General features: G+C 34.5%; 1 protein-coding gene across 10 annotated transcripts in view; it reads right to left on the reverse strand.

Moving 5' to 3' along the window:
- ANKAR (ankyrin and armadillo repeat containing) overlaps positions 1 to 27842 on the reverse strand; it is a 111411-nt gene that overhangs the window by 15617 nt on the left and 67952 nt on the right. For 9 of the 10 annotated variants that reach the window (XM_051986016.1, XM_051986017.1, XM_051986014.1 and 6 more), the window contains 7 exons: positions 26966 to 27210; positions 25807 to 25975; positions 19619 to 19860; positions 19107 to 19260; positions 17804 to 17965; positions 8422 to 8528; positions 5097 to 5219 (listed from right to left, as the gene is read on the reverse strand). In XM_051986016.1, the coding sequence (XP_051841976.1) occupies positions 5097 to 5219; positions 8422 to 8528; positions 17804 to 17965; positions 19107 to 19260; positions 19619 to 19860; positions 25807 to 25975; positions 26966 to 27210 (1202 nt within the window). Of the gene's footprint in view, positions 1 to 3922; positions 4812 to 5096; positions 5220 to 8421; positions 8529 to 17803; positions 17966 to 19106; positions 19261 to 19618; positions 19861 to 25806; positions 25976 to 26965; positions 27211 to 27842 lie in introns of those variants that run through there. The other variant, XM_051986022.1, reaches the window with a different exon arrangement.

The raw sequence follows: 27842 nt of genomic DNA on the forward strand, positions 1-27842 counted from the left end.
TACTTTGTGTATTTGCACATATAAATCTGAGGCCAGGAATTCTACTACTGATTCTTCTTTTCAGTATTCTCTCCTGTGAACTTTTCTTTTGTATTTCTTCTAACATTGAAACTTAATTTTGACAGAAATGCATAGCATCCCACTCCCTCTTTTAAGTTTAACTCCTTTTGATTTGATTTTCAAGTCTCTAGATAAATAACTTCTCACTAGTTCTTAACAGTTGCATTCCAACACTAGCCAAGATATTTTTGAGTTATGGTTTAGAAACACCAACCTAGTCCAGTCCCAGATACCAGCTTAACCAGTTGTTCACTTCAGATCTGCCTCTATTCTGAATCCCTTTACTTCCTATGCAGAGCAGTGTTGAGACCACTATTTGTGCTAAGGTCTTCAATTTCTTTCCCAAGATTTCATAATCTTATCTTAATGAAGATTTATCTGAGATACAAACCTGGGACCTTGATACTTGTATCACTATACTACTTAAATAATTTCAGGCACTGGGAATACTTCCTGAAACATTGTTCTTTCTTTTGAAATAAGCAAAAGAGTGATCTCATCACATATTTTAAGAGAGGGGCAGAAAAAAAATTGCCTTTTTTTTTTTTTTTTTTTTTTGTCTCAACTTGTGATTTTATTGGTGTCTTTAACTCTTAATGCAAAAACTACCACCAGTGCAAATGATAACAATAATAACAGCTAGTAACTACCTAGCATTTTAAGGTTTGTAAAGTCTTTTACAAATGTTATCTCATTTGATCCTCCCAGCAACCCTAGAAAATAGATATTTTTGTTATCCCGATTTTACAAGTAAAGAAACTGAGTCTTAGTGTTTGACAGGCCCTGTGTCACACATCTAGTCAATAAGATTTGCCTCAGGTGAGATTTGAAATCAGGTCTTCTGGATTCCAGGTAATCTACTATATCACCTACCTGCCATTGAAAAAAATTTATCAATTCTTCTTAAATTTACAGTATTTGAAAATTTCCTGAAGCAATTGAAAATTTACGGGACAAACTTATAGTCTCACGGCTATCGTTAGTTTATAACTGTACTGGAAATCTCAGGTTTTCTGACTACAAAGCCAGTTCTGAAACACCAAGTTTAAGAGTTTAGGAATGCAGCAAAAAGCCAAGTTTGTGAGCATTAGAAAATTCTAAAATCTAAACTTCTGGTGAGAGAAAAGGAAGTTTCCATGTAGTTCTGGCTTCTGGGTGTGGCCCCCCAAATCTCAAAAGAACAGCAAGGATTAAAGCCACAAAGCAGGAGGAGAAAAGATCTGGTCATTGCTCTCTGCTCTCATGTCCAGTTGCTTTTTCACAATCTTTGTTTTCCTGGATTTCTCTGCAGGCTTCGACATTGCTGATAAGTCCCCAGATAAACTCTCTTGGTTTTTCTCCTACATATCTGACCATTGTTCTGTCTCCTTTTTGCTAGATCCTCATCCAGATCATGCCCTCTGATCTCAAGTTTCTTCAGTGTTGTGTTCTGGGCCTTCTTGACTTTTCCCTCTACATTACTTGGAGATCTCTTTCTCATGGATTTAATTAACATCTTTTTGCTGATGATTCTCAAATCTGCCCTAAATTCTGCTGACTTCTGGTCTCTCATCTCCAGTTACCTTTCAGAAATCTAGAATTAAGGCATCCACTAGATATCTTAAACTATATCCAATATAGAACTAATTTTTTTTTTCCCTAAGCCCTCCTTCTTCCATTACTATTGAGTATAATAATCACATCCAATTCTTCAGGCTCATAGTCTAGAAGAAGTCATCTTTGATTCCTCACCTCCACTGTCCTCACCTTTATTCAACCTGTTGCTTAATCCTCTTGATTTTACCTTTGCAACATTTCTCTAATATGCCCCCTATTCTCTTCTGACACTGGCACCACTCTTGTACAAGTCTTCGTTCATCATCTCATCCCTCCTCCCATTTCATTCCATCCTTCATTTAGCCATTAAAGGGATATTCCCAGAGTATAATCATACTCTCCCACTCAATTCCAGGGGCTCCCTTCTGTCTCTTAGGATCAAATATAAAATTCTGGGTTTAGCATTCATAGCTCTTCATAAACTTGCTCCCACCTACCTTTTCAGTCTTCTTACATCTTACTCCTTGACACATACTCTTTGTTCAATCAAATGATTCCAAGCCTCCTGACTGTTTGATGAACAAGACATTCTGTGTCCCAGTTCCTAGCATTCTCTCAGGCTGTCATTGCTGGAATGCTCTCCCTTTTCAATTCTACCTATTTACTTCCCTGGCTTCCTTTAAATCAAAAATCATCTTTTATAGTAAGCCTTTCTCAATTAATCTTAATGCTGTCCCTCTGATAATTATTTCTTATTTATCTTGAATATATAGTTTGTATATAATTGTTTACTTTTTTCCTTCCATTATCTTGTAAGCTCTTTGACAACAAGGAGATCTTTTTGCCTCTCTTTGAATCCCCAAAGCTTAGCATATAATAGGCACTTTATAAATTTTTATTGATTGATTAATTGCTATCTTTGCAATTTATTTGGACATACCTTCACTCCTTTCCAGGCTCTGCTTCTGACTCTACAGACTTTCCCTACTGTGCCATAGCCACCTTCTTACTCTAGAAGTTCACTGTGTTCCTGTGATTTAATTGATTAGTTCTTTTAAGCCCTGAATAAAAAATTATGCCCCTCCTCCCCCCTTCCCTTCTGTGCTATTAGGACTGGGAGAATTGAATTAGGAAAAACCTTAAAGCTCTGACCACCCTTACATGCCATTGAGTCATAAACTCCAGGTGCTTTATCTCAATCCTTGCTAGGAAATTCCCCCTCCTTTTGAGTATTGCCTCTCACCTAACTGTCTCCTATCTCCTGACCCCTATCCTATCAGGATTAAGGTATGATCCTTTTCTGGAATTATGGCTTGTCTGTCCTCCTGGTGTTTTTGCCCCTCTTATCTGCTTTTGTTAAACCGTAGTCAGCTAAAACCCTATATAAGTTCCCTGTCTCAGTTCCTCTGGGCTGAATGCTTTGGACAAGAATCCCATGAGGCCAGCTAGCCTAAACTCTCCACATTGAAAGATTAAAAATCAATCTCTTGTTTGCCTCAGTTTCTCTGGTATTACAGTTCCATTTTAAGCAATGTACCCAGCCTAGTTCTGTTTACTCCTTTCTGCTCCTGACTCATTCTCCAGATTTCCTCTACCATGCTCCACAAACAAGTACTTCCCTCCCCTCCTCTTTTTTCCCCTCACACCCTTCACACTTTTCATGTTGCTTTTATTTGTTATCTTATCCCTTTAAAAAGTAGGTTTCTTGAGGGCAGGGACTTTACTTTTGCTTGTATTTATATTCCTAGGATTTAATATAGTGCCTGATACATAATAAGTGCTTAATATAAGAATTTATTAAGCACTTACTATGTATCAGGCACTATTGATGATTTTTTTATTCATTAGGTCATGTTTATTTTGTAAATCCCTAACCACCACAAAACCTGATATCCAGAAACTATTTCAAAGTCCCTGTGATCTCCAGACTTACCCTGGAGGTAGGAAGAACCTGACTATTCTCAGTCTGAATCTGGGAAATGTATTATGTGTATGTGATTTGTATGAAAAGAATTATTGCATTATTATATATGTGAAGGTAAAAAACAAAATAACTCCAAGGAACATTTGGGAGAAAAGAAACTGAGAAAGAATATGTCACCAGAGAGATCCATTATCTTAATGATTGTGTTTCTAATAACTTTAGCTTGGTTTCTGTAATGGAGGTTTCCCCTCACTGAAGAACAATGCAAATGTATGTGTATTTTTACGAGGCATCATGGTGTAGTGAGCATCAGCCTTGGAGTGAGAAAGAACAGAGTTCTTTGGAACCATGATGACTGTGGGATGCTGGGCTTGACCTCCCAGTAGCCTAAATCTTGAAGTTACAAGATAGTTGCAGGCCTACATTGATAGAGTTTCCTTACTGGGCGTTCCTTTCCCCAAAGAAACAATGCATTCAAATGAAAATCAAAATAGAGCCTGATTATCCAATTTCTTCCTTCCCACAACAAAATCTCCCCAAAACAGACCAGGCATAGATAACTAGTCTTGCTGCCTAGTACCACTAGGAGAAATCAATTCCAGAATACCTGGTGCTGTGGTATATAGCAAAGATTTGACACAGTAAATCATTCAATGACAATTTTACTTTTAATACTTATTTTGCCCCTTTTCCAAATTTCAAGGGAGCTAAAATTGAAGCCAGATTAACATATAAAGACTTTTACATTATCCTCCACTAAAAAGCCCATTTTTAATGCCTCATGTGACAGAGGTGACCCTAAGATTGTAAAAATTGTGTTAGTAAATTCTAGCAGGTCCCCTGAAACTGGGAAGATTTCAAGTCTCCTGACAAGCATCTCTTGAGCAGCCTAGCCAAGGTCAGTTACCAACTGTTGACCATCAAGTTATCAATGTGAAAAACTGAATATCAGTTTTGGGGACCCTAGCAACTCAGCAAATATCCTGCTAAAATATAGAGGGGTTGTGAATTAGTCTCACCAAGGAAGTTGACAATGATTATAAATTGAAACTACCCACTATTGACATTCAAGTTCTGATTAACTTAATTCCAGGTTATCTGATGGGTTTAGGATTTAGAGAGAGATGGAAAGGTGGCCTTAAGTTTATTAAAGAAACTTTAATGATAATTTCATGTTATGAATATCCATTGGGAATTACATTTGCATCAGAGGATTAGCACTGGATTCCAAGATCTTGTCGGTGTAACTCTGAACAAGTTGTTTAGCCTCCCTGTTTTTCCATTTTATCATCTGTGAAATGGAAACAGCAATGCTTGTAGTGACTAACTCTGAAAGCTATTATGAGAAAAGTATTGTATACCTTAAAAGTACTTTATAAATGAATTACTATTTAAAATTTTCAAGGAACTAAGAATGAGAACTTAGGAAACCTAGATTGTAAACCTTTTGGACCTCAGTGGTAAAATGAAGGGATTACATTATACTATTTGTAAGTAACCTTCCAATTCTAATAGTTTATTTTATTGGGCTATTATATAGTATAAATATTTTATAACAATAGTATATTTGAAGTACCTTATCTGGTGAATGAAGAAGATAAAGGACATCATCATACTTAAAACCTTCTTTGTCTTGCAATATATCTTGCAATTTATCATTCTTCAGGACAATACAAGCCAAGGCACATGCTACTTCAACCTGAATTTGTTGTTTAAAAAAAAATTCATGTCCTATTTACTAAAAATTTATCCAAAGAATTAAGTGAATTAGTCAAAAATATTTTTAAGATGCCTGTTGTCATAATGAAATAATATTATGTAGATTAAATGAACTATGTTTAAATTCCTTTCTATATCCTAAAGAGCTATGTAAATATTATCCTCATCATCATCAAGCACGAGACTGCATAGTAAATGGAGCACTGGGCCTGAAGTGAGTAAGAAGTTCAAATCCGGCTTCAGTCACTTACTAGCTGTGTGACTCCAAGGCAAGACAAACTATCTCAATTTCTTCATCTCCAAAATGAGGATAATAATAGCACCTACCTCCCAGGATTGCTGTGATGAGATATAATATAAATGAGATAGATAATAATTGTAAAGCTCTTGGAATATGGTAAGCACTATATAAATGGTTAGCTGCTATTATTGTTATATTTATTATTTATTTATTTAAAATATAATATCTACTATTTCATTTTCTAAGCTGTAAATTCAAGAGTAATTTCTTAAAATTCTTGGAAGGGATGGTTCTTAAAGCCTTACTTGATGTGAAAAATACAATTAAAATGATAGCACACTTCTATATAATCCTACACTACAACCTTATCAGTCCAGTGCTCTTATTCATGTCTTATAAACAAGGAAATGGAGTCTTGAAAGATTTTGATTTGTTCAGGATTGTATAGTTAGTAAATATATAAGGCAAATTAAACCAAGATCAGAACTCTATGCACTGATCTTAATCTCCCCTTTAAAAAAAAATGATTGTATGTATTGAATTTGCCATCTAGGGAGTAGATGGGGGGAAGGAGGGGAAAATTTGGAACAGAAGGTTTTGCAAGGGTCAATGTTGAAAAAATTACTCATGCATATGTTTTGTAAATAAAAAGATAGAATATTTAAAAAAAAAAAGATGGTTGAGTGGAGATTTTCCTTTTCCTTGCACTCATACACAATGCCGATAGATTTTTTTTTAATTCCATTAAATTGTGCACAAGTGAAACAAAAATACAAATCTCTTACCTCATCAGCAGTGGGGGAAGAGAAGTACATGCAAATGAGTGTTTGTTCAAGCAGACAGCTAGAAACGATTTTACATCTTCCCAGACAACTTTCTGAGGGACTCAGAAACTCTTTTGGAATATGTTATCTGGCAGTTACAGTGATCAGATTCTTAGTTCTGGAAGGGTTTCTGTCCGTTTAGGGAGAGAACTGAGAATGATGGAGATAGAAGTTTTCTCACCTCTATAGGTACAGGAGATAAGGAAGTGTCATAATTAATGAATCTATGAGCTCCTAAGCTAGAACCAAAAGGGAGCATCTGAGTGACAATCTAACACCAAATTAGAGTGTTTTCACTAGAAGATAGGTATAAATCAATATATAGAATCATTATTCTGTATTTCTTTGAAAGATTTTGCATGTTAAATCTGTACTGTACTAGTACATCTGAATTGCATCCAAAATTAATCATTTGCAGAGTATTTATTTTTTATTGAGACTGTTTAGTTTGTCCCCCTTTTGGCAAAAACAAAATAAAAATAGCTAATTCTACATCACTAAAATAAATTTATATGTAGACAAGTGTAGTTTGATTAATATTTCTTATAAAATAAGAATCTTCCCATTAAAAATAAGAAAATATTTTTCTTAAACATTTTTCACGTTCTTACAGAGTTTTGCACATGGTTTGAAATATTTCATTTTAAAACTAAAATTAATAGGAATATATTTAGCATGGTTTTATATAGGTGTGTGTGGATGTACACATATTTGTGTGTGTGTATATGTGTGTGTGTATACCTGTCAAATGATGGCTTCTAGTGCAGGCTGTGGATGGAGATAATTTGGAGCTTAAAATCTAACAAAAATAAATTTTAAAAAAGTTTCATTTTAAAATTATCACATCTTAAACTTGTGCTGTATTGGTATGTCTGCATTGCATCCAAAATAAATTATTTACAAAATATTTATTTTTATTAAAGCTTTTTATTTTCAAGACATATTCATGGATAATTTTTCAACATTGACTCTTGCAAAACTTTGTGTTTCAATTCCCACCCCGCCCTTCCCTACTCACTCCCCTAGATGGCAAGTAATCCAATACATGTTAAACATGGTAAAAATGTAAATTTTTTTTAATATGACTGTTTTCCCTCCATTTTGGTAAAAAACAAAAATAAAAAATTGCTAGTTCTGCATCACTAAAATGTCTAGCATAATATTTCCTTTGAAATAATAGTTTCTAATCATAAAGAAGAAAATATTTTTCTTGTATATTTTTCATGTTCTTTTAGGGTTTTTGCATGTGCTTTGAAAAAAGGTAAAATCTAAATAATATGACAAAATTTTAAGAAAATGACAATTTTATAAAGTTTCCTAGATCAACTCTCAACTATCTCACTAATACATGGCTTCATAGAGTATAATTATACCTTCTCTTATAACAAGTACAGTTTATCAAAGTGAAACTGTACCATATTTCCTCACATTTCTCTTCAACTCCCAACAAATCATCATTTCTTCACTTCACTTGTAGTTTTAGGAAAAGATTTTGCCCCCTTTGTTTAATTTTTCCCTTGAATAAAATTGTTCATAGCAAAAGTCTTAATTTTTTTTAAAGACTTTCCATTTGAAGAGCTTTTGAATTAGTATTTAAAGAGCTACATTATGTTAAAGATTATTTGATGAAAGTAAATGGAAAAGTCAACTCTGTACAGCTCTTTAACCACTTATATCATTCCTTTAGGTGCTTCACTCTGAAGGGCACTACTAGATATTGGTAGCTATCACAATCCAGGAAGCAGAAAATAATGTTACATATCAGCCAGAATTTGTCAATGTATAAGCAATGTCACTACATACCTTACCTGCCTTCTTATTCTCCCTTTTTGGTAGTAAAAATAAGTGCAAAACAAAGAATGAAATTTATGAGTAAATACAGTATTTCTGATCGTGTCTAAAAATATATTTTCAAGAAAAGTAAATCAGATTTTAATAAAATTTAATCTAGTAGAAGCATTATTTAATGTACATAATCAGACCCTCTGAAGCAGCATTAATTAATTGGTTGAATTTTAAAATTTTATAGATACACAAACAAAAATAGATTCTCAGAAGATTCTATTCCAGATGTTTTTACACATCAGAAGAAAATGTTTAAAATGCTTTTTACAAACCTTAATCTTGGGTGATGGATGGTTTCTTAGGAGCTGAATAAGTATGGGGAAGGCTTGTTCATCTACAATGTATTGCTGACTATTAGCATTGTTTGTATGGGCCACACCTGTAAAAGTACACATGTTAAAAAGATAGTCTGTTCCCTCTGATGCATAAAAAACAACACTAAAAAGAAACTAAAATCCCTACTAAAATTAGATGATGCTAGATAATTTCAGTTGAGTTCATTATGAACAGATAACCTCTATACAAAAGGAATTGCCAAAATATCATTAATTTGATATTAGTTTTAGATGTATTTCTGTGAAAGCCATTTTACTTGATCAAACAAAAGGAAGGAGGAGGAGGAAGAAAGAAAGAAAGACAACAAAAACTTTAAAGAGTACAAAGGGGAAAAAAACTAAAACTTGTGATTCATAATGTTTGCCAAATTTTGACCATATTGAAGAATCATAGAATTTGAGAATTAGAAGTAATCTCTGAGATCACTAGTTCAAACAAAATGTAAAAGTAAGCCACACTCTTAATATACCTGAAAAGTGGTAATCCAGCCTTGGAAAAGACCTTCAAGGATGAGGCACCTGTATTTTTTTCCAATCTTCTGAAAAAAAGAGCTATCCTGAAAGCTATAGTACTGAAAATCCATTTTAGCTCTTCATTTTATCTTTATTTCCTGCTCTTAACTCTCCCATTTTTTTCTTTTCACATTGTTACCCCTCCCCTCCATCCTATCCTCCATTTTTATGTACTAGTCACTCTCCCTTCATTGTTTAGTTCTCTCTTCCATGGTCCTATTCTCCTCAAAGAATGCAAACTCTTTAACAAACTTTATCTTCATGGATCCACACTTAACACCATATACCAAGATAAGATCAAAATGGGTCCATGACCTAGGCATAAAGAATGAGATTATAAATAAATTAGAGGAACATAGAATAGTTTATCTCTCAGACTTGTGGAGGAGAAAGAAATTTGTGACCAAAGATGAACTAGAGACCATTACTGATCACAAAATAGAAAATTTTGATTACATCAAATTAAAAAGCCTTTGTACAAACAAAACTAATGCAAACAAGATTAGAAGGGAAGCAACAAACTGGGAAAACATCTTCACAGTTAAAGGTTCTGATAAAGACCTCATTTCCAAAATATATAGAGAACTGACTCAAATTTATAAGAAATCAAGCCATTCTCCAATTGATAAATGGTCAAAGGATATGAACAGACAATTTTCAGAGGATGAAATTGAAACTATTACCACTCATATGAAAGAGTGTTCCAAATCACTATTGATCAGAGAAATGCAAATTAAGACAACTCTGAGATACCACTACACACCTGTCAGATTGGCTAAGATGACAGGAAAAAATAATGATGAATGTTGGAGGGGATGCGGGAAAGCTGGGACACTGATGCATTGTTGGTGGAGTTGTGAACGAATCCAACTATTCTGGAGAGCAATCTGGAATTATGCCCAAAAATTATCAAATTGTGCATACCCTTTGATCCAGCAGTGTTTCTATTGGGCTTATATCCCAAAGAGATACTAAAGAAGGGAAAGGGACCTGTATGTGCCAAAATGTTTGTAGCAGCCCTGTTTGTAGTGGCTAGAAACTGGAAAATGAATGGATGCCCATCAATTGGAGAATGGCTGGGTAAATTGTGGTATATGAATGTTATGGAATATTATTGTTCTGTAAGAAATGACCAGCAGGATGAATACAGAGAGGACTGGCGAGACTTACATGAACTGATGCTAAGTGAAATGAGCAGAACCAGGAGATCGTTATACACTTCAACAATGATAATGTATGAGGACATATTTTGATGGAAGTGGATTTCTTTGACAAAGAGACCAGTTTCAATTGATAAATGTCGGACAAAAGCAGCTACACCCAAAGAAAGAACACTGGGAAACGAATGTGAACTATCTGCATTTTTGTTTTTCTTCCCGGGTTATTTATACCTTCTGAATCCAATTCTCCCTATGCAACAAGAGAACTGTTTGGTTCTGCAAACATATATTGTATCTAGGATATACTGCAACATATAAAGGACTGCTTGCCATCTAAGGGAGGGGGTGGAGGGAGGAAGGGGGAAAAAAAATTGGAACAGAAACGAGTGCAAAGGATAATGTTGTAAAAAAAAAAAATTACCCTGGCATGGATTCTGTCAATATAAAGTAATTATTAAATAAAAATTTAAAAACAAACAAACAAACAAACTTTATCTTTATGAAAGGCTGGTTCACTCTTCGGACATGTTTCCGCTAAAATAATGAATCCTAACCATTCATCCCAGAATAATAGCACTTTATGACAGTAAGCCAAATGGAAGCAATTCTCTTTGCTAACATCCATAGGTTTGAAGAATTTTTAAATAGTGAACAATTAGCAAGAAAAAATTTTTTTCATACTTATAAAAGCTGACAAAATCAGATCAACAACACTGAATTACTGTATCTACTGTGATATGCAAAACAAAATGCTAGTCACTGGCAAAAGTTGAAACTTGAAAATAGTTAATTTTATAGAATAGTTATTACTCTGCACACATTTTTTTCTTGTTTTCTATTATATACATTTTTAGAAAGTGAATACAAAAATGGTAGATTTTTTTATAGACATATATCTTCCAAGAATGAAATCCTGACTAAGATGTCACCAAAACTCCACTGGAAAACATTCAAATGTTAATAGTTATAATGTACATCGATATATTAGGTTCCCTTCTTATTTTTTCTGAAGAATATATGTCAGCATATGCATCAATGTTTTGATAGTTTGTGATCTTACCTGTTTGATATTCCATCTTCTGAAACATGACCTCTTATTCTGTGTGATTCTTTCCTATATGATCAACCCAATGTACTTTCCTGTGAGTCTTTTTACATTATGAGTATCAGTGGAGCATTCAGCATATCCACCTCTTACCTCTTTCTCTCACCACATAAGTGGTCCCCTTCCTTTTTTGATCATGCATTTACTTGAGGATATCTCTATTCCCTAGGTCACTTTGCTAATATGCTTCATCTTAAAAATAAGTTTCTGTCTTCCTGTGCCCACTATATATTGCCCTCCTTTTTTTTAACCAACAATTTTGATTCCTTAAATGGACTTTCAAGAAGATATGAGGCTCAAGTGAGATAATGAATATAAAGCATTTTGCAAATCTTAAAGCACTATTCTAAATCATCATCATTACCATACTGTTATTATTAGATTCCAGTCAACCAGCCTCTAGTCTGATGATGACTTGTTTCCCTGGACCTTCTCTTGTGGTCCTGCTAAGCTTAAGCAATTATTATAGAGCAATTCAGACATACACTAGTAAACATTTAGCAACAGAGCTGTTGGGAGAGGGGAAAGGGGGCTGTATACACACAAATTTTTAAGTTTGATTTATATTATTAAGATTCTTAAATTTAAACAATTTAAACAATAAATTAAACTTTGATATTTAGGAATTGCTCATTTCTAAAGTGTTACACTGAAAATTTAACAATCAGCTAAGGAGGTTGGAGCTGACACCAACACACCCATATGTACAACATAACTGGGAATATTGTTGGAAAGATGGATCTTTGCATCAGGGAGAACCTTGAAATCCTTTTTTTTTTTTTTTCCTCTAGAATGGCTCCTCTCTGTGTATCTTTTTTTTTTGATATTTAAAACCATAAATCTCTATTATGAACAACTTGCTTTTTTAAAGCATATAATAAGTTTAATATATTATTTTCAAAGTCCTGCTTGTCTGCATTTCCCTCTGAACTTCCATCTTTTCTCTTCTGTGTACTTTTTAAGATGACTCAACAATCCTCTTTTATTTCTTTATTTTTTTGGCAATGCTGTCGCTAGTTGATTTACTCCTACCACAAATAAAAAGGGAAAAACAGAATTATGGAAACAAACAGAGTCAAAACAAGTCTAAATATTTGCACATAATCAAAACTATATGTGTCCTTTTGCATATTGGCCCATCACCTTTTGTCAGCAGCAGCCTTTATCATGATTAGAATTCTTAATCTTTCCAAATTAAAAAAAAACCATAATATTATTTTTATGTAAATTAGTTTACTAGTTCTGCTCCCTTCAATCTGTATCCTTTTATGCAAAATTTCCCACACTTCTCTGAAACCATTCCTTCTGCCATTTCTTACAATGAAATTATAATTCCATTACCATGAGTTTTTCAATCATTTCCTAACTGATTTTCCAGTATTTTGCTAGAACAAAAATAGCTATTATGAGTTATTTGAACATATATATATACTTTTCTTCTTTATTTTGATCTCTGGACTATGAATTTGTTGATGCTGGGTCAAAGGGCATACACAGTTTGGTAAAATTTGAAACAGTTCTAAAATGCTTTTGAGAATATTTAACAACTTCATAAATAATGCACCAACATGTCATTTTGCAGGTTTTCCAACAATTATTTCTTTTGTGTTGTTGTTATTATCTATGCCACTATGATAACTATGAAATGTAAAATCTCAGAGTTGTATAAACTTGCATTTATCTTATTAATAGTGATTTTTTAATATAGTCTGATAGCTTGGATTTCTTGCTTAAAAATTGTTGTCCACATTTGTCAACTCATTAGGCTGTAATTCTTATATATTTTTATCAGCTCCTTATAGATATTGGAAATGCAACCTTTATCAGATAAACTTGCTACAAAGTTTTCCCTAGATAATTGATCCCTTTCTAATTTTATCTGCATTTATTTGTATGTACAAAATTTAAAATTTTTTTACATACTCAAAACTGGTATTTTCTCTTATATAAATGATCCTCTCAATGATTTTTTAACTTATGAGCTCTCTTTTTCCCCATAATTGTAAAAGATATTTCCTTCTTTGCTCCCCTAATTTGTTTTATGATGTGGCCTTTTATGTCTAGGCCATGTATCTAATTTTTTTTTTGGATTTTTTTTTGGGGGGAGGCTTAGTGGGATAAGTAACTTTCCCAGGGTCACACAGCTAGAAAGTATCTCAACTTCTCCTGGACCACTATGCCACCTAACTCACCCATGTTTCTATTTGAAAGTTGTATTGTTACATGGTAAGAAATGTTGGTCTAAACCAAATTTCTGCCAAACTATTTTCTAGGGTTTTTTTCCCCTTTTGTTTTGTTTGATTGTTTTTTAATAATGTGTCTCTATTTCAGCAATTGCAGTACTTGCATTTATCAACACAATCCTATTGTGTCATTAGCTTTTACACTTTTTGTCTTTTGAGTACGTTATCTGTTTTTGTTGATTGACTTTTCTAATTTTTAGACAGATATAAATTGTTTTCATGATTATCATTTTTCAATAGAGTTTGAGATATGACATTGCTAAATCCTCAACCTTCTCAATTTTAAATATTTTTTCATTCAGACCTTTGACCTTTTGTTTCTTTAGATGAATTATTTTTTTCTAGCTCTCTTACATGTAATCTTTAGTAATCTGATTGATATAATCTGAATAAGCAATTTAAATAGCATTGTCATTTCTATTACAGTGGCATGGCTTAGTGATTAATTTCTCTTTACTTTTTAGTTCTGACTTTCTGTAAAGAGTGTTTAATAATTATATTCATATAGTTCCTGTATACATGTAAATAGACAGACTCCCAAATATTTTACTCATTCTAAAGTTATTTTGAATAAAATGTATGTTTGTATCTCTTCCTGCTGAGTTTTGTTCCTTGGGATTCTTAAAAGCACTTTTTCCCAAATGCAATGCAGCCCTATCTCTTTCATATTACAATTTAGATACAACAAGTGAGTGTATTAACTATCCAACTTCATGTCATGGTTTGGATAATAAGCATTTTTCATCCCTTTAGATTTTATAGATTTTTAAGCTTTAAAACTTTAATAATATCTTTAGTTTTACATCATTTTTATTTCTGAAAATATTCTTCTCTTCCTTATCCAGTGAATGGAGTAAACTTGAGTGAAGATCTTTCAATAAAGTGTGGCCTATACTTTAATTATAATGTGAAGCTTTGCAGTAAGTTGTACTACTGCAAAAGCCACAGTTGTTTGCTTATCTTAGATAAACATACATTTCGCTCCTGTTCCCTCTACCCTTTTTGCCACAATTAACATTAAGTTCTTAATATAGTAAAGAATGTGTCATTGACTAGTATTCTTTGTCTCTGGATAGATTTCCGTATTTAGAATGGAACTTTGGACTCCTCCAGTCAATGGGAGAAAAGCTCAAATAGGTGGGGGCTTCTGCATTAGGGTCTATATAATCCCTTGTTTGCAGCTTGTGCTTTGCCCTTTCCTACTGAGGACATTTTGCCCCTTCTCTCCTTTTCTTACCAGATCTTAATAAATCCTTTTTGCTTTTTACCTTGAGAGCCTCAGATTTTAATTTGGGTAAGGATCACTGTCTCACAGATCCAGCAAGCCACCCTTTGTAACAAAGAATAATGGAGTGAGGGAGGAGGATAGAAGCCATTCAGCAAAAATTGCCGATGTATCAACCACTTATGATGATATGTGCAGTTTGTCATATCTATAGTCCCTTCTGTAAAGAATGGAGGGAGGTACGTTTTCTTCAATCTTCTTTAGACTTGAACTTGGTTATTATAATTATATGACATTTGGTTTTTTGGGTTTTTTTTGGATATTCTTCATTAATACAATTGAGTTAGTTAGAGTTAACCTCCTAATTCAATTAACTCCAATTGCTCCCTATCAATTATTCCCTATCAATCACAATCAATGATCAAATAAAAGAAATTCCATGTTTGGTGTTCCAAGTCCTTCATGTCAGTAGTTTTTCTCTGTTTTTTCAATCTTCTTATGCCTACACACACACACACACACACACACACACACACACACACACACACGCACACGCACACACACACACACACATACACACACACACACACACACTCTCTTCGATGCAGTGACACTGAATTCCATGAGCAAAACACTCCATCTCTCAGTCCTGGGAACTTTTTCTGGCTGACCTCCATCCCTAGAATGCTATCCCTCTTTATCTCTGCCTCCTGGCTTACCTGGTTTCCTTCAAATTCCAAGTAAAATTCCATCTTCCTCAGGAGAACCTCCTTAATCCTTCTTAATTATAGTGCTTTTCGTCTTCGAATAATTTCCTATTTATCCTGTAGATAACTTGTTGTTCATATTTGTCCTCTTGTTGTCTCCTCCATTAGATGTGAGTTTCTTGAAGGCAGGGGCTATTTATTTTGCTTTTCTTTATATCCTCAGTGCTTTGAGATACTTTGGCATATAGTAGGCAATTAATAAATGCTAATTAACTGATTTATATTGTTGTAAACTTTGTGTCTATTATTTTCTCCATTTTATATCCTTTATTCTGCATTAATTCATATGAATCTTCCAATAAGCCAATTTCTTTTATTATTACTTATTATTTATCTTACCACAGTAGTCTATAATGTTCTGTCTTGATGCATGTAGCATATTATTATTTGCTAAACAGTAACTCTAGAGGGCTTCACAATATATGTATAAAATATCTGTCTTCCATTTTAAATTCTATGTAAGATAAATCTCCATGACAGTAACAAATATTATTGGCAAGCATGGTATTTTGTGCATGTGTTAAGATCATATGAAATTCTTTGATAAATGCAATCAGATATAGTTCTATTCAGTGACCTCAGATTATTTACTTCAAGTGAGATATAAAACAAAGGGATATATACATCAACAGTAAATAAAAATGGATATAATAATCTTTGTTTCCAATATAGCATTCTCCCTTCTTGTCTTAAGAGAGCCCTAATAACAACCAGAAATATATATATGTATGACTTTGAAGGTTCAATCTTCTTGCCTGTTTTTGTGCATTTCCAAATGAGAAAAGAGTCATATTGACTGGGCCCATTTTGTTAGAGAATTGTTTGACTGACAACTTAGAAACTCTCCCAAGTCTCAGTAACTAAACCAGAAGTTTTCCATGAGCTCAGAAGCTGACACATAGAAAAGAGATACTGATAAAGAAGATAGAAAGCCATTTAGTTTATTGGCAGAATCATTGTAACTTCTCCAAACTCAGTATGACTGTAATCCAGGCTAAAGTTCCCAAACAGATCTCAAATGATTTGGCAACATGGAAATATGAGATATAAATTTCCCATCTCCTTGTAAACTTATAGAATGATTTTCTCTGGAGCTTCTGAAAGTTTTGCTCTTTCCTAGTAAAGCATACATTTGAATTAATTTTTATTTATCATACTACATAAGTCAGTAATGGCATATTTACTGTAATAACCTACTTAGCCATGTATCTAGGATATCAATATGTCTCATACTTTAAGCATAATAAGAAGCCAGAAAAAGAGGGCCTTTACCCTGTAGAGGGCTGGAACTCTGGAGAAGAATACTTGAAACAAGGTGTTAACTCAGTGGAATTGATGAAAAGATGGTTCTCTAGTTCACATATATACTTAGTACTTCTTATGGTGATGTAATGGTTCTCTAGTTTACACATATTTAGTGTGCTGTAATGATGTAATTACAATAAGGTATATAAGGGCTGAGAAGGACTAAAAATGAGACATTCCATCCTTGACCATCCTCTGAGTCTCCTGCCTTCATCACTCCTCCACTAAGACCAAGGACTTGGGCTGATCCCGAGGTCCTTCAGAGAGCTGGCTGGGACATTACATCACCCCATTCTATTAGGCCTCTAGCACTGTCACATTGTGGTTTACCCTAAAGTTTGTCACTTTGCATCACATACTCATGTTTTCATGTCACACTTAAATAATGAGTCCTCAATAATGAGTCCTCTCCTTGGTCTTCCTCCCTGGCCCAGCATTATTAATAACAATATGCTACTACTTACACCCATGACCTTCAATAAATGATATGTTTGATACCATCCACCAAAACCTAGTAAAGGATAAAGGTAAAAGAATAAAGTAGTAGCAATAAATTATCTGTTTTCCAGTCTTTACTTTGTTTCAACATCATTAAGCAGTATTCATTGAATGCTCTAGGAACAAATTACAAAACATGGAAAAGGAGCTTATAACATTACAAACTATTTGCTGCTACAGTTATACTTTGATATAAATGGACCACATAGAGAAGTCCACAAATTGAATTTAAAATAGGAATTCTGTGTTCTACACTGGAACAATTTCTCTCATTTTAAAGTGTGCATCATTGAGAAAATGGAATGCTAAGCCCAGTCAGATTCAGGTGCCTTTAGCACTTCAGTGACTGGAGATATATGAAAATCATGGTTTGACATCATTTTTGGAGATGCAGGAGATTATTAGTCTACTTAAGATGACCAAGTGTTATAGAAATGAGAATAACCTTTTGTTAATTTCTATTAGAAATTCTATATCTTTAAGAAACATAAGATTGTACAAACCAATACATATGGTTCCCACGGCTCTGATAACACTCAAAAGTGTACCCACAGCTATTTTGCTGATTCTCAGTAGTCGAACCAAAGGTGCAATACCATTTCCTTCACATATTTGGTTTTGGTGCAATTTACTGTCCTTACTGAGAGCTATGACTGCTTCACCTCCTTGAAGAATAAAGGAAAAGAAACATCTTTTAAGTACTGGAAATATTTTGTAAATTTACATTAAAAAAAAAGTAATACATCATGGTGTCATATAGTTAACCATAGGTTCTCAAAGTATTTTTTGCCAGTAGAGCCCAGTCAGTCAACAAACCTTTATTAAGCTCTTTCCATGTGCTAAGACAGCATTTTATATTTGATCTAGGTGGTAATAGGGAATTTATTTAGTAGAGGGGATGACATTGTCATACTTGTACTTTAGGAAAACCACTTTAGCAGCTGGATGGAAGATAGATCGGAGAGCAGAAATATGGCAGGAAGACCAACGGGAGTCTGCACTAGGTAGCTTCTACGTAAGTGGAAAGCAGCAGTTATTTAGGAAAGATGTTGTGGCAGTGGTTCTCAAAGTATGGTGTAGAGAATCCTGGGGATCTCTGAAACCCTTTTAGAGAGTCTACAAATTCAAAAATAGTTTTTATTTCCAATATGGTAAATGTCTATAAATATAACAGATAAACAAAAACACTTTGGTGAGATCCTCAATAATTTTTAATAGGATAAAGATACTGAAAACAAAAGTTTGAGAACCACTTTTGTAGAGGTAGAAAACAACAGGACTTGGCAACAGATTGAATATGTGAAACAAGTGTGTAAGTGAAGTTGACACCAGGTGAGTAGGAGACTGGAGGTGCCCTCAACAGTATTAGGGAAGTTAGGAAGAAAGGAGAATTTAGGGTGGGATGTCATAAGGGAAAAAATAAGTTGAATTTGGGATGCACTGAATTTTAGATAGCTCAAGATGGCCAAAAATAAATTGCTGATCAGAAAATGGAGCTAAGAAAGAGCTTTACATCTGAGTTTATAAATCTGGTAATTATCAGAGAGATGATAATTGAATCCATAGGAAGTCAAGAGATCACCAAGCCTTGAGAAAGCTTCATGTTGGACCTTGGCACAAACTGTATCTTTTAGTTTAGTTAGTTAAACTTCAGAGAGACTGGAATATTCTTTTACTTCCAGCAATTTGTTAACCCATTCACTAAGTAATGGAAGGATTGTGATCTAAATTGGCATAGAGAGTATCCACTCCAATGAAATGAATACTAAACCAATGAAATGTACCCCTACCCCCAAAGTTACTTACCGACATACTGCATTTTAGCTGATGGTGACAAAAGCATGTTGATTATAAAATTGTACCCAATTTGTTCTGCCATAAATTTCTGTTGTTTCAGAGTTTGCCCTGCCAAGGCCCACAATGCTGTAGCCCCTTGTTCCTTAACATGTAGTTGAAATGCCTGAAAATGGGGAGTGGAGGAAGAAAGGAGGGAATATTTATAATTATTCATTAAACAAGGACTTATTGAGTAGCCCATGTTGTATATGCCATTGTACCAGCTATCTAGTCATATAAATCTTCACATGCTTCTCAGTATTCATTATTTTCTTGTTTCTTATGACAAAATAATATTTCATTATATTCATATAACTCAACTTGTTTAGCCGTTTTCCAAATGATAAGCTCTACTTTATTTCTGGTAGAATGTATAACTTATAAAAATATTTACTCTATAAGCTTATAATCCATATTAAATTATGAAAATTTAAAAATTGAATAGTTTTCTGCATAAATTAAAAAGTAATAAAATTCTTTACCTTTAAGAGTTTTAAAAGATATCTAGTTAATGATCTTTCTAGAAATCCTCTTTGAATGGTTGCATTATGACTTGCCAGTGCTTCTACGGCCATAGCTCCTTCCACTTGAACACTAATTTGTTTTCCTTTAAAAAGTGCTACAAGAGGAGAGATTGCACCTTCCTTGGCTATAGCATCCTGCATATCTGTATTTCCACGAGCAATTTCAGCAATCGCAGCTGAAGATACAGCCTGCAGCACATCTTTAAAGGAACAAAAGAACTCATCAAAAAAAAAAAATATATATATATCTTTAAAAATTAAGACATAAAAATATAGCACTTCTTTGAATGTATTTAAATGTATTTCATCTTTGTATATATTTTAACATGAGTTGAATTATAAATAGGTATTTGCCTACAGACATAGATCTATTCAATTCAGTTCAATTCAAATAAGCACATACTACATGCAAGGCATTGTGCCATATGTTAGAGATAAAATGACAGAAATGAAAAGCAATCCTTCCCTTACATTCTACTAAGATTACATTTGATAGTTTACATGTAAACTGATAACTCAAATATAAGAATATCAGAAAAGGGAGAAAACACTGTCTAGAAAATCTTCCCACTCAAGGATGGCTCCAGAGCTGAGCCTTGAAATAAAGGATTCTCAAAGGAGAAAGGAAAGTCAGGTCAAAGGCTTGGAAGCATAAGATGGAACACTGAAAATGAGGAAAAACAAATTGGCTACTTGACTGAAACATAGAAAAGAAGTAATGTGAAGCATTATGGGAAAGTAGGCTGTAGCCAATTTATTCAAGGCTTTCTATTGCCAAGCCAGGGAATTTATAGTTTATTCTTCAGGCAATAGGGAGATGTAGCCCAAAGTAGTGAAAATAGTACTGGGTCTAGAGGCAGAGAAGAATTCAAATTCTTGCTCTGTTACTGCTTTTGTGACCTTGGAGTAGTCAATTAATCTTAGCTTTGATTTTCTTCTTTATAATAGAAAAGAGTTGAACTACACAGCTTCTAAATTCCCATCCAGGTCAAAATTTATTATCCCTTGTATGTTGTTAAATATGAAAATATGTGGTGTTTTAGGAAATTTATTCTGTCAGCTTGTATATAGGATAATTTAGAAAAAGATTAGTGGCCTGGAGATCAATAATTGGCTACTGTTATAGTTTATATGAGAAGTTCTAAAAACCTAAACAAGGATAGTGGTCCAGTGAGAGAAGAGAGTAGATATAGGAGACATTATGGAAGTCGACTGGTATATACCATTGTAGCAAGAATCTGTTCATATACTAAAACCATTTGGTATTGGCTAAGAAATAGACTAGTTGATCAATGGAATAGGTTAGGTTCAAAGGACAAAACAGCCAATAACTTTAAATAATATAGTTTTTGACAACCCAAAGACACCAGTTTCTGGAATAAGAATGCATTATTTGACAAAAATTGCTGGGAAAATTGGAAATCAGTATGGCAGAAACTAGGCATTGACCCACACTTAACACCATACACCAAGATAAGGTCAAAATGGGTTCATGACCTAGGCATAAAGAATGAGATTATAAATAAATTGGAAGAGCATAGGATAGTTTACCTCGCAGACCTGTGGAAGAGGGAGGGATTTATGACCAAAGAAGAACTAGAGATCACTATTGACCACAAAATAGAAAATTTTGATTATATCAAACTGAAAAGTTTTTGTACAAACAAAACAAATGCAGACAAGATTAGAAGGGAAACAATAAACTGGGAAAACATTTTTACAATCAAAGTTTCTGATAAAGTCCGCATTTCCAAAATATATAGAGAATTGACTCTAATCTATAAGAAATCAAACCATTCTCCAATTGATAAATGGTCAAAGGATATGAACAGACAATTCTCAGACGAAGAATTTGAAACTATTTATAGACATATGAAAATATGCTCCAAATCATTTAATTAGAGAAATATAAATTAAGACAACTCTGAGATACCACTACACACCTGTCAGATTGGCTAGAATGACAGGGAAAGATAATGTGGAATGTTGGAGGGGATGTGGGAAAACAGGGACACTGATACATTGTTGGTGGAATTGTGAACACATCCAGCCATTCTGGAGAGCAATTTGGAACTATGCTCAAAAAGTTATTAAACTGTGCATACCCTTTGATCCAGCAGTGTTTCTACTGGGCTTATACACCAAAGAGATACTAAAGAAAGGAAAGGGACCTGTATGTGCCAAAATGTTTGTGACAGCCCTGTTTGTAGTGGCTAGAAACTGGAAAATGAAAGGATGCCCATCAATTGGAGAACGGTTGAGTAAATTGTGGTATATGAATGTTATGGAATATTATTGTTCTGTAAGGAATGACCAGCAGGATGATTACAGAGAGGAGTGGCGAGACTTACATGAACTGATGCTAAGTGAAATGAGCAGAACCAGGAGATCATTATATACCTCAATAACGATACTGTTTGAGGATATATTCTGATGGAAGTGGATCTCTTCGATAAAGAGAGCTTTAATTGATCAAAGATGGACAGAAGCAGCTACACCCAAAGAAAGAACACTGGGAAATGAATATAAACTGCTTGCATTTTTGTTTTTCTTCCCGGGTTATTTATACCTTCTGAATTCAATTCTCCCTGTGCAACAAGAAAACTGTTCGGTTCTGCACACATATATTGTAACTAGGATATACTGTAACCTATTCAACATGTAAAAGACTGTTTGCCATCTGGGGGAGGAGGTGGAGGGAGGGAGGGGAAAAATTGGAACAGAAGTGAATAATGAATGGGATAATGCTGTAAAAAATTACCCTGGCATGGGTTCTATCAATAAAAAAGTTATTTTAAAAATAAATAAATAAATGTCTATTTTAGAAGAAAAAGAAAAAAAAAGAATCTGTTCATATAGATCTTCACATGCTTCTCTGTATTCATTATTTTCAGAGTAAATAATCAATTAATTATATTTGTGTAACACAACTAGTTACCACATTAATAGGCATTTATGTTTTCAGTAGAATGTACAAATTGTAATACACACACAAACACACACACACACACACACATCCTATAAACTCATTCTTCATTGTTACCAAAATTAAACATTGAAATTTTTAAAAAAATAAATTGCTAATGAATACAATTATTTCCTTCAAGAGAGATCCAATTAATAATATTCCTAGAAATCCTTTCTGTGGAGGAGCATTATACAAGAATTGGTGAGAATTGTATATTGGGATGAGGGAAAGGGAAGGATTGTCAAATGGGATAATTAGAAGATGGCTAAGTTACCATCAGATACAGAAGTTTGGACAAGGGTGTTAGAGTTCAAATGTTGGAGTTCTTGTTCTTCTCAAAGCACAGCTGGTTTAGAGGCTTGGAGCCCTTCGGATGTCTCCAAATCCAAAGGTTCTGTCCTTCAGCCTCTGCCTCTGTTTTCTTCAGCCTCCAACCAACACAGGGATGGAATGTCTCTCTTGTCTCCTTCTGGGGAGCCCAGCCACCAACTACAGTGGTGTGAGATGAAGATGAATCTGGTTGTCCACTGAACTCTCCACTCGTAGCTGTATCCTCTGAAAACCCTTCCTCTGCCACCAGAGTCGCAACAAGGGAAACCTCACCCGGCCCGGACATGGAAAGGATTGACAGATTGATAGCTCTTTCTCGATTCTGTGGGTGGTGGTACATGGCCGTTCTTAGTTGGTGGAGCGATTTGTCTGGTTAATTCTGATAACTAACGAGACTCTGGCATGCTAACTAGTTACGCGACCCCCGAGTGGTCGGCGTCCCAACTTCTTAGAGGGACAAGTGGCGTTCAGCCACCCGAGATTGAGCAATAACAGGTCTGTGATGCCCTTAGATGTCCGGGGCTGCACGCGCGCTACACTGACTGGCTCAGCGTGTGCCTACCCTATGCCGGGCAGGCGCGGGTAACCCGTTGAACCCCATTCGTGATGGGGATCGGGGATTGCAATTATTCCCCATGAACGAGGAATTCCCAGTAAGTGCGGGTCATAAGCTTGCATTGATTAAGTCCCTGCCCTTTGTACACACCGCCAGAGTCGCTCCTCTAGAGTCCAGCTGAACTCTCTTCTGCGACCAGCCAGCCAAGAGGAAAAAATGTATTCTGGAATGGCTGTCTCGCCTTATATGTGAATCTTCTGAGAGAATGGGATTATGGGTTTTCTCCCATAGTGCTCTCTGGCCCAAAGAGCTTTAAGGGAGGTGTGGACTCCCTTGAAGTTAGAAAGTGTACTTTGTGAAGCTGGCATACTTGTGAACTCCAATGAGTAAAGGTGTGAACACAAGCCTTGTATTAATTAGTTCTACTTAGTACCTCGTTTCAGGTTCTGGCCAAAATCTTCTTGTAAGATTAGATCAACTCTAATTAGTTAGCAGTTAGTAAGGATTCCAACACAAGGGGAAGGTTTAGAAGGGAAGATTATAAATTCTATTTTGTATATGTTGAGTTTGAAATATAGCCAGGTAGAAATGTTTAACAGGAAATTGGTGACAGTGAAGCTACAGTTTAGGAGACTAATAAGGGTTGGATTATGTAGATTTCAGTGTCATCTTCAAAGAGATGATAACTGAACACTTGGGAACTGATGAGATCAACAAGATAGAAAATCAAATTAATCCACTTTGCAATTAATTTTATATAGTATTGATTTCATATTATAATTATTCTATATCTGTTTGTCAGTCCCCTTTCTATTTCCTGGAATTAAACTCAGCAATTCAACTTGGTGCCATTCGCAAAAGCATATCTGTTCTTAGGGTACAGATTAGAGTTTTTATCTTTTCCAAGGAGATAGACTGTCTGGCAGTTTTTATTTCCTACCAAAAATTACAGAATGCAGATGGATCCCATGAAACAATTAACATTCCTTAATTGTCAGAGAGATTACTAGCCCCATGTGGGTCTAGCCCACTTTCTTTGATGTAACCAATCATGTTGTTCCCAGCCCCATATGCTGTGTATCCTGTAACCAATCACAATGTCTTCCTCACCTGCCTAGCTCAGTTCTTTGTCCTCTTATACTCATCAAAATTATGTGAAGACTAATAAGTTCTACCTCAGAATGTTTGGTCATTAAAATGTTTGTAGCAGCCCTATTTGTAGTGGCTAGAAACTGGAAAATGAATGGATGCCCATCAATTGGAGAATGGCTGGGTAAATTGTGGTATATGAATGTTATGGAATATTATTGTTCTGTAAGAAATGACCAGCAGGATGAATACAGAGAGGACTGGCGAGACTTACATGAACTGATGCTAAGTGAAATGAGCAGAACCAGGAGATCATTATACACTTCGACAACGATATTGTATGAGGACATATTTTGATGGAAGTAGATTTCTTTGACAAAGTGACCTAACTGAGTTTCAGTTGATAAATGACGGACAAAAGCAGCTACACCCAAAGAAAGAACACTGGGAAATGAATGTGAACTATCTGCATTTTTGTTTTTCTTCTCGGGTTATTTATACCTTCTGAATCCAATTCTCCTTATGCAACAAGAGAACTGTTCGGTTCTGCAAACATAGATTGTATCTAGGATATACTGCAACATATCCAACATATAAAGGACTGCTTGCCATCTAGGGGAGGGGGTGGAGGGAGGGAGGGGGAAAAAATCGGAACAGAAACGAGTGCAAGGGATAATGTTGTAAAAAAAAAATTACCCTGGCATGGATTCTGTCAATATAAAGTAATTATTAAATAAAAATTAAAAAAAAAAAAGAATGTTTGGTCATTGAGAGAGGCCACAGACCCAGTTATTGATTACTGCTGGCCTAACAAAGTAATCATGCTTAGAACCTTGTCTCTCAGGTTACCTTAATTTTTAAATGAAATAAAAAGGTATCCTCACTATGAAAAGTACTATAATAAAGGTATAAGCATATATTATATAACTAATGCCCAAATATACCACCAGGATTTTGAAAACCTTCAAAGAACCCCATGACCTGGGCCTCCTCCCTGCTGGGATAGTTGAGAATGTTGTCACCAGATTTATCCTACAAATTCTGCAGCTATAGAGACCAGATGTGTATTTTAAGGTAACCAGACTTTCCATTACAAGGCAAATCCTAAATATCTGCCAATGGAGCACAAGTAGTCTTTAAGTTAGAATTATACTATCAAAACATAGTATCTGGTCACTTCATTGCACAGAAATAAAAACTCACCTGATTCTGAACTCAGAAAGGAAACAAGATATGGAATGCCTTTATTTTCTTTTACAGCTTTCTGATTTTCTGCATGTCCTATACACAGTACCCTCATACAGTTCATTACATTCACCAGGAGCTTCTCGTCTTCTGACTTCAAGAGACTTATCAGAACAACCATTCCATTCTAAAACAAATGGGAAAAAAAAGGCCCATGGTTACTAATTATATTTTAGCTGTAAATTTTTCATTTGGAATTATATTTATATTTTTTCATACTGTTTATTAACTAATTATATGTATAGACCAGCTAAACAGAGAATGAAATTTATTATTTCTTATATAGAGAAATGGCATGTCATATATAGATAGGCATATCTACATTGTGGAGAATGTTTCTTTGCAGACAATCTTTATTCATTTATAAGAAAAGTTCACACGTTGGCTTAATATCTCTTCAAAAGGGGAAGCAAAAATGTAGAAGGCATCATGGCATATTGGAAAGAATATGCATGAAAATGGTCAGAAAAGACCTGGGTTTAAATCCTGTTTACTAACTTTGTGAGCATAAGTAAGTCACTTACTTCCTCTGACCCCTAATTTCCAGTCTTAAAATGAGGATGATAATAAATATAGCAGGGTTATTGTCATGTTCAAGTGAGACAAAGTATGAATAACATTTGGCAAACCTTCAAACTCTGTAGCTAATATTATTATGAAAGATCAACAGAATGAAGTACTGTGTTTACAATTACCTGCCAGTGGAGACGCTGGCTCAGTTATAGTAACTGCAACTATATTGTCTCTGCAACACAAAACATCATGAATTCAATCCACTTTTTAAAAATGAATGACTTGAATTGATTTGAACAATTACAAAATATGAATGAACCAAAAAAAAAAAAAAAGATAAACTTTTCAAGTAAACATCTCTTCAACATCATAAACTACGGTAAAGTAGTAAGGTGCTGACCTGCAGTTGGTAAAGGTTTTTCATCCATGAGTGACCTTTTCCAGTGAAACCCCAGATCTAGTCCCTGTCCCTTAATAATCCCATATCACCTGAATTTATTCTCCACCCTCTTGTCTACAATAAAGCAGACCCTGTCACAGCCCTCTGGAATTCATCTCCCAGAAATACAATCAGTTTACATTTGATGTCAGATAGTAAACTTACATGTTTGGCGATTATATCCTTGTTGTTATCAAGTTGAGCAACATCATAGAGAATAACTGCACAGCGTGATTGCAGCTGAGGCTCATCCAAAAGCAGCAAGTTGATGAGCACCGGAATGCCTCCTGCCTCTACTATTGCATTGCCAACAGACTTGTGGGTAGAGATGTTGCTCAGCAACCCTGTGGTTTTACATTTCAATTGCATTTTGTGACTTTTTAGCAGCTGGATCAAGACAGAAATGGTTCCTAGGAGAAGTCAGAATGAGATAATTATATGTAAAGAACTTTGCAAAACTTGAAGGGCTATGTAAATGTGAATTATTGTTATGAAGAAATCAAGATAAAATTCAAATTGTTTCTAAGAATTCAAAGTACATGTTCCTGGCATGAGCATTGCAACATAAAGAAAATAAATATAGGCTATGAGAGCTGATATAAAACTAACTTATAACCCATAGCACAATAATATCTCCAGGTTTTTCTGATATAGAAATATGTTTAGAAGAATTGCACATGTTGTCTTGGGGAATGGCTAGAAAGGGAGAGGAGGAGAAAAATTTAAAACATTAAGATTTTATAAAGGTGAATGTTGAAAACTATCTTTGTGTATATTTGGAAAAATAAAATACTGTTAAATTTTTTAAAAAAATCTCATTTAGCCATCACTGTCAGGGAATTTGCAGTTCTACATAAAGGAATTTTTCAGATAATTGAGGTATACCTCTTTATACACCAAAACTTTTAAACATTTAAACTTTTTTTTCCCCTGAGGCAATTGAGTTAAGTGATTTGCCCAGGTCACATAGCTAGGAAGTGTTAAGTGGTCTTGAGATCAAATTTGAACTCAGTTCCTCCTGATTTTAGGGCTGGGGCTCTAC

The sequence above is a fragment of the Antechinus flavipes genome, chromosome 3 (assembly GCF_016432865.1).
Source record: "Antechinus flavipes isolate AdamAnt ecotype Samford, QLD, Australia chromosome 3, AdamAnt_v2, whole genome shotgun sequence".
Taxonomy (NCBI): Eukaryota; Metazoa; Chordata; class Mammalia; order Dasyuromorphia; family Dasyuridae; genus Antechinus; species Antechinus flavipes.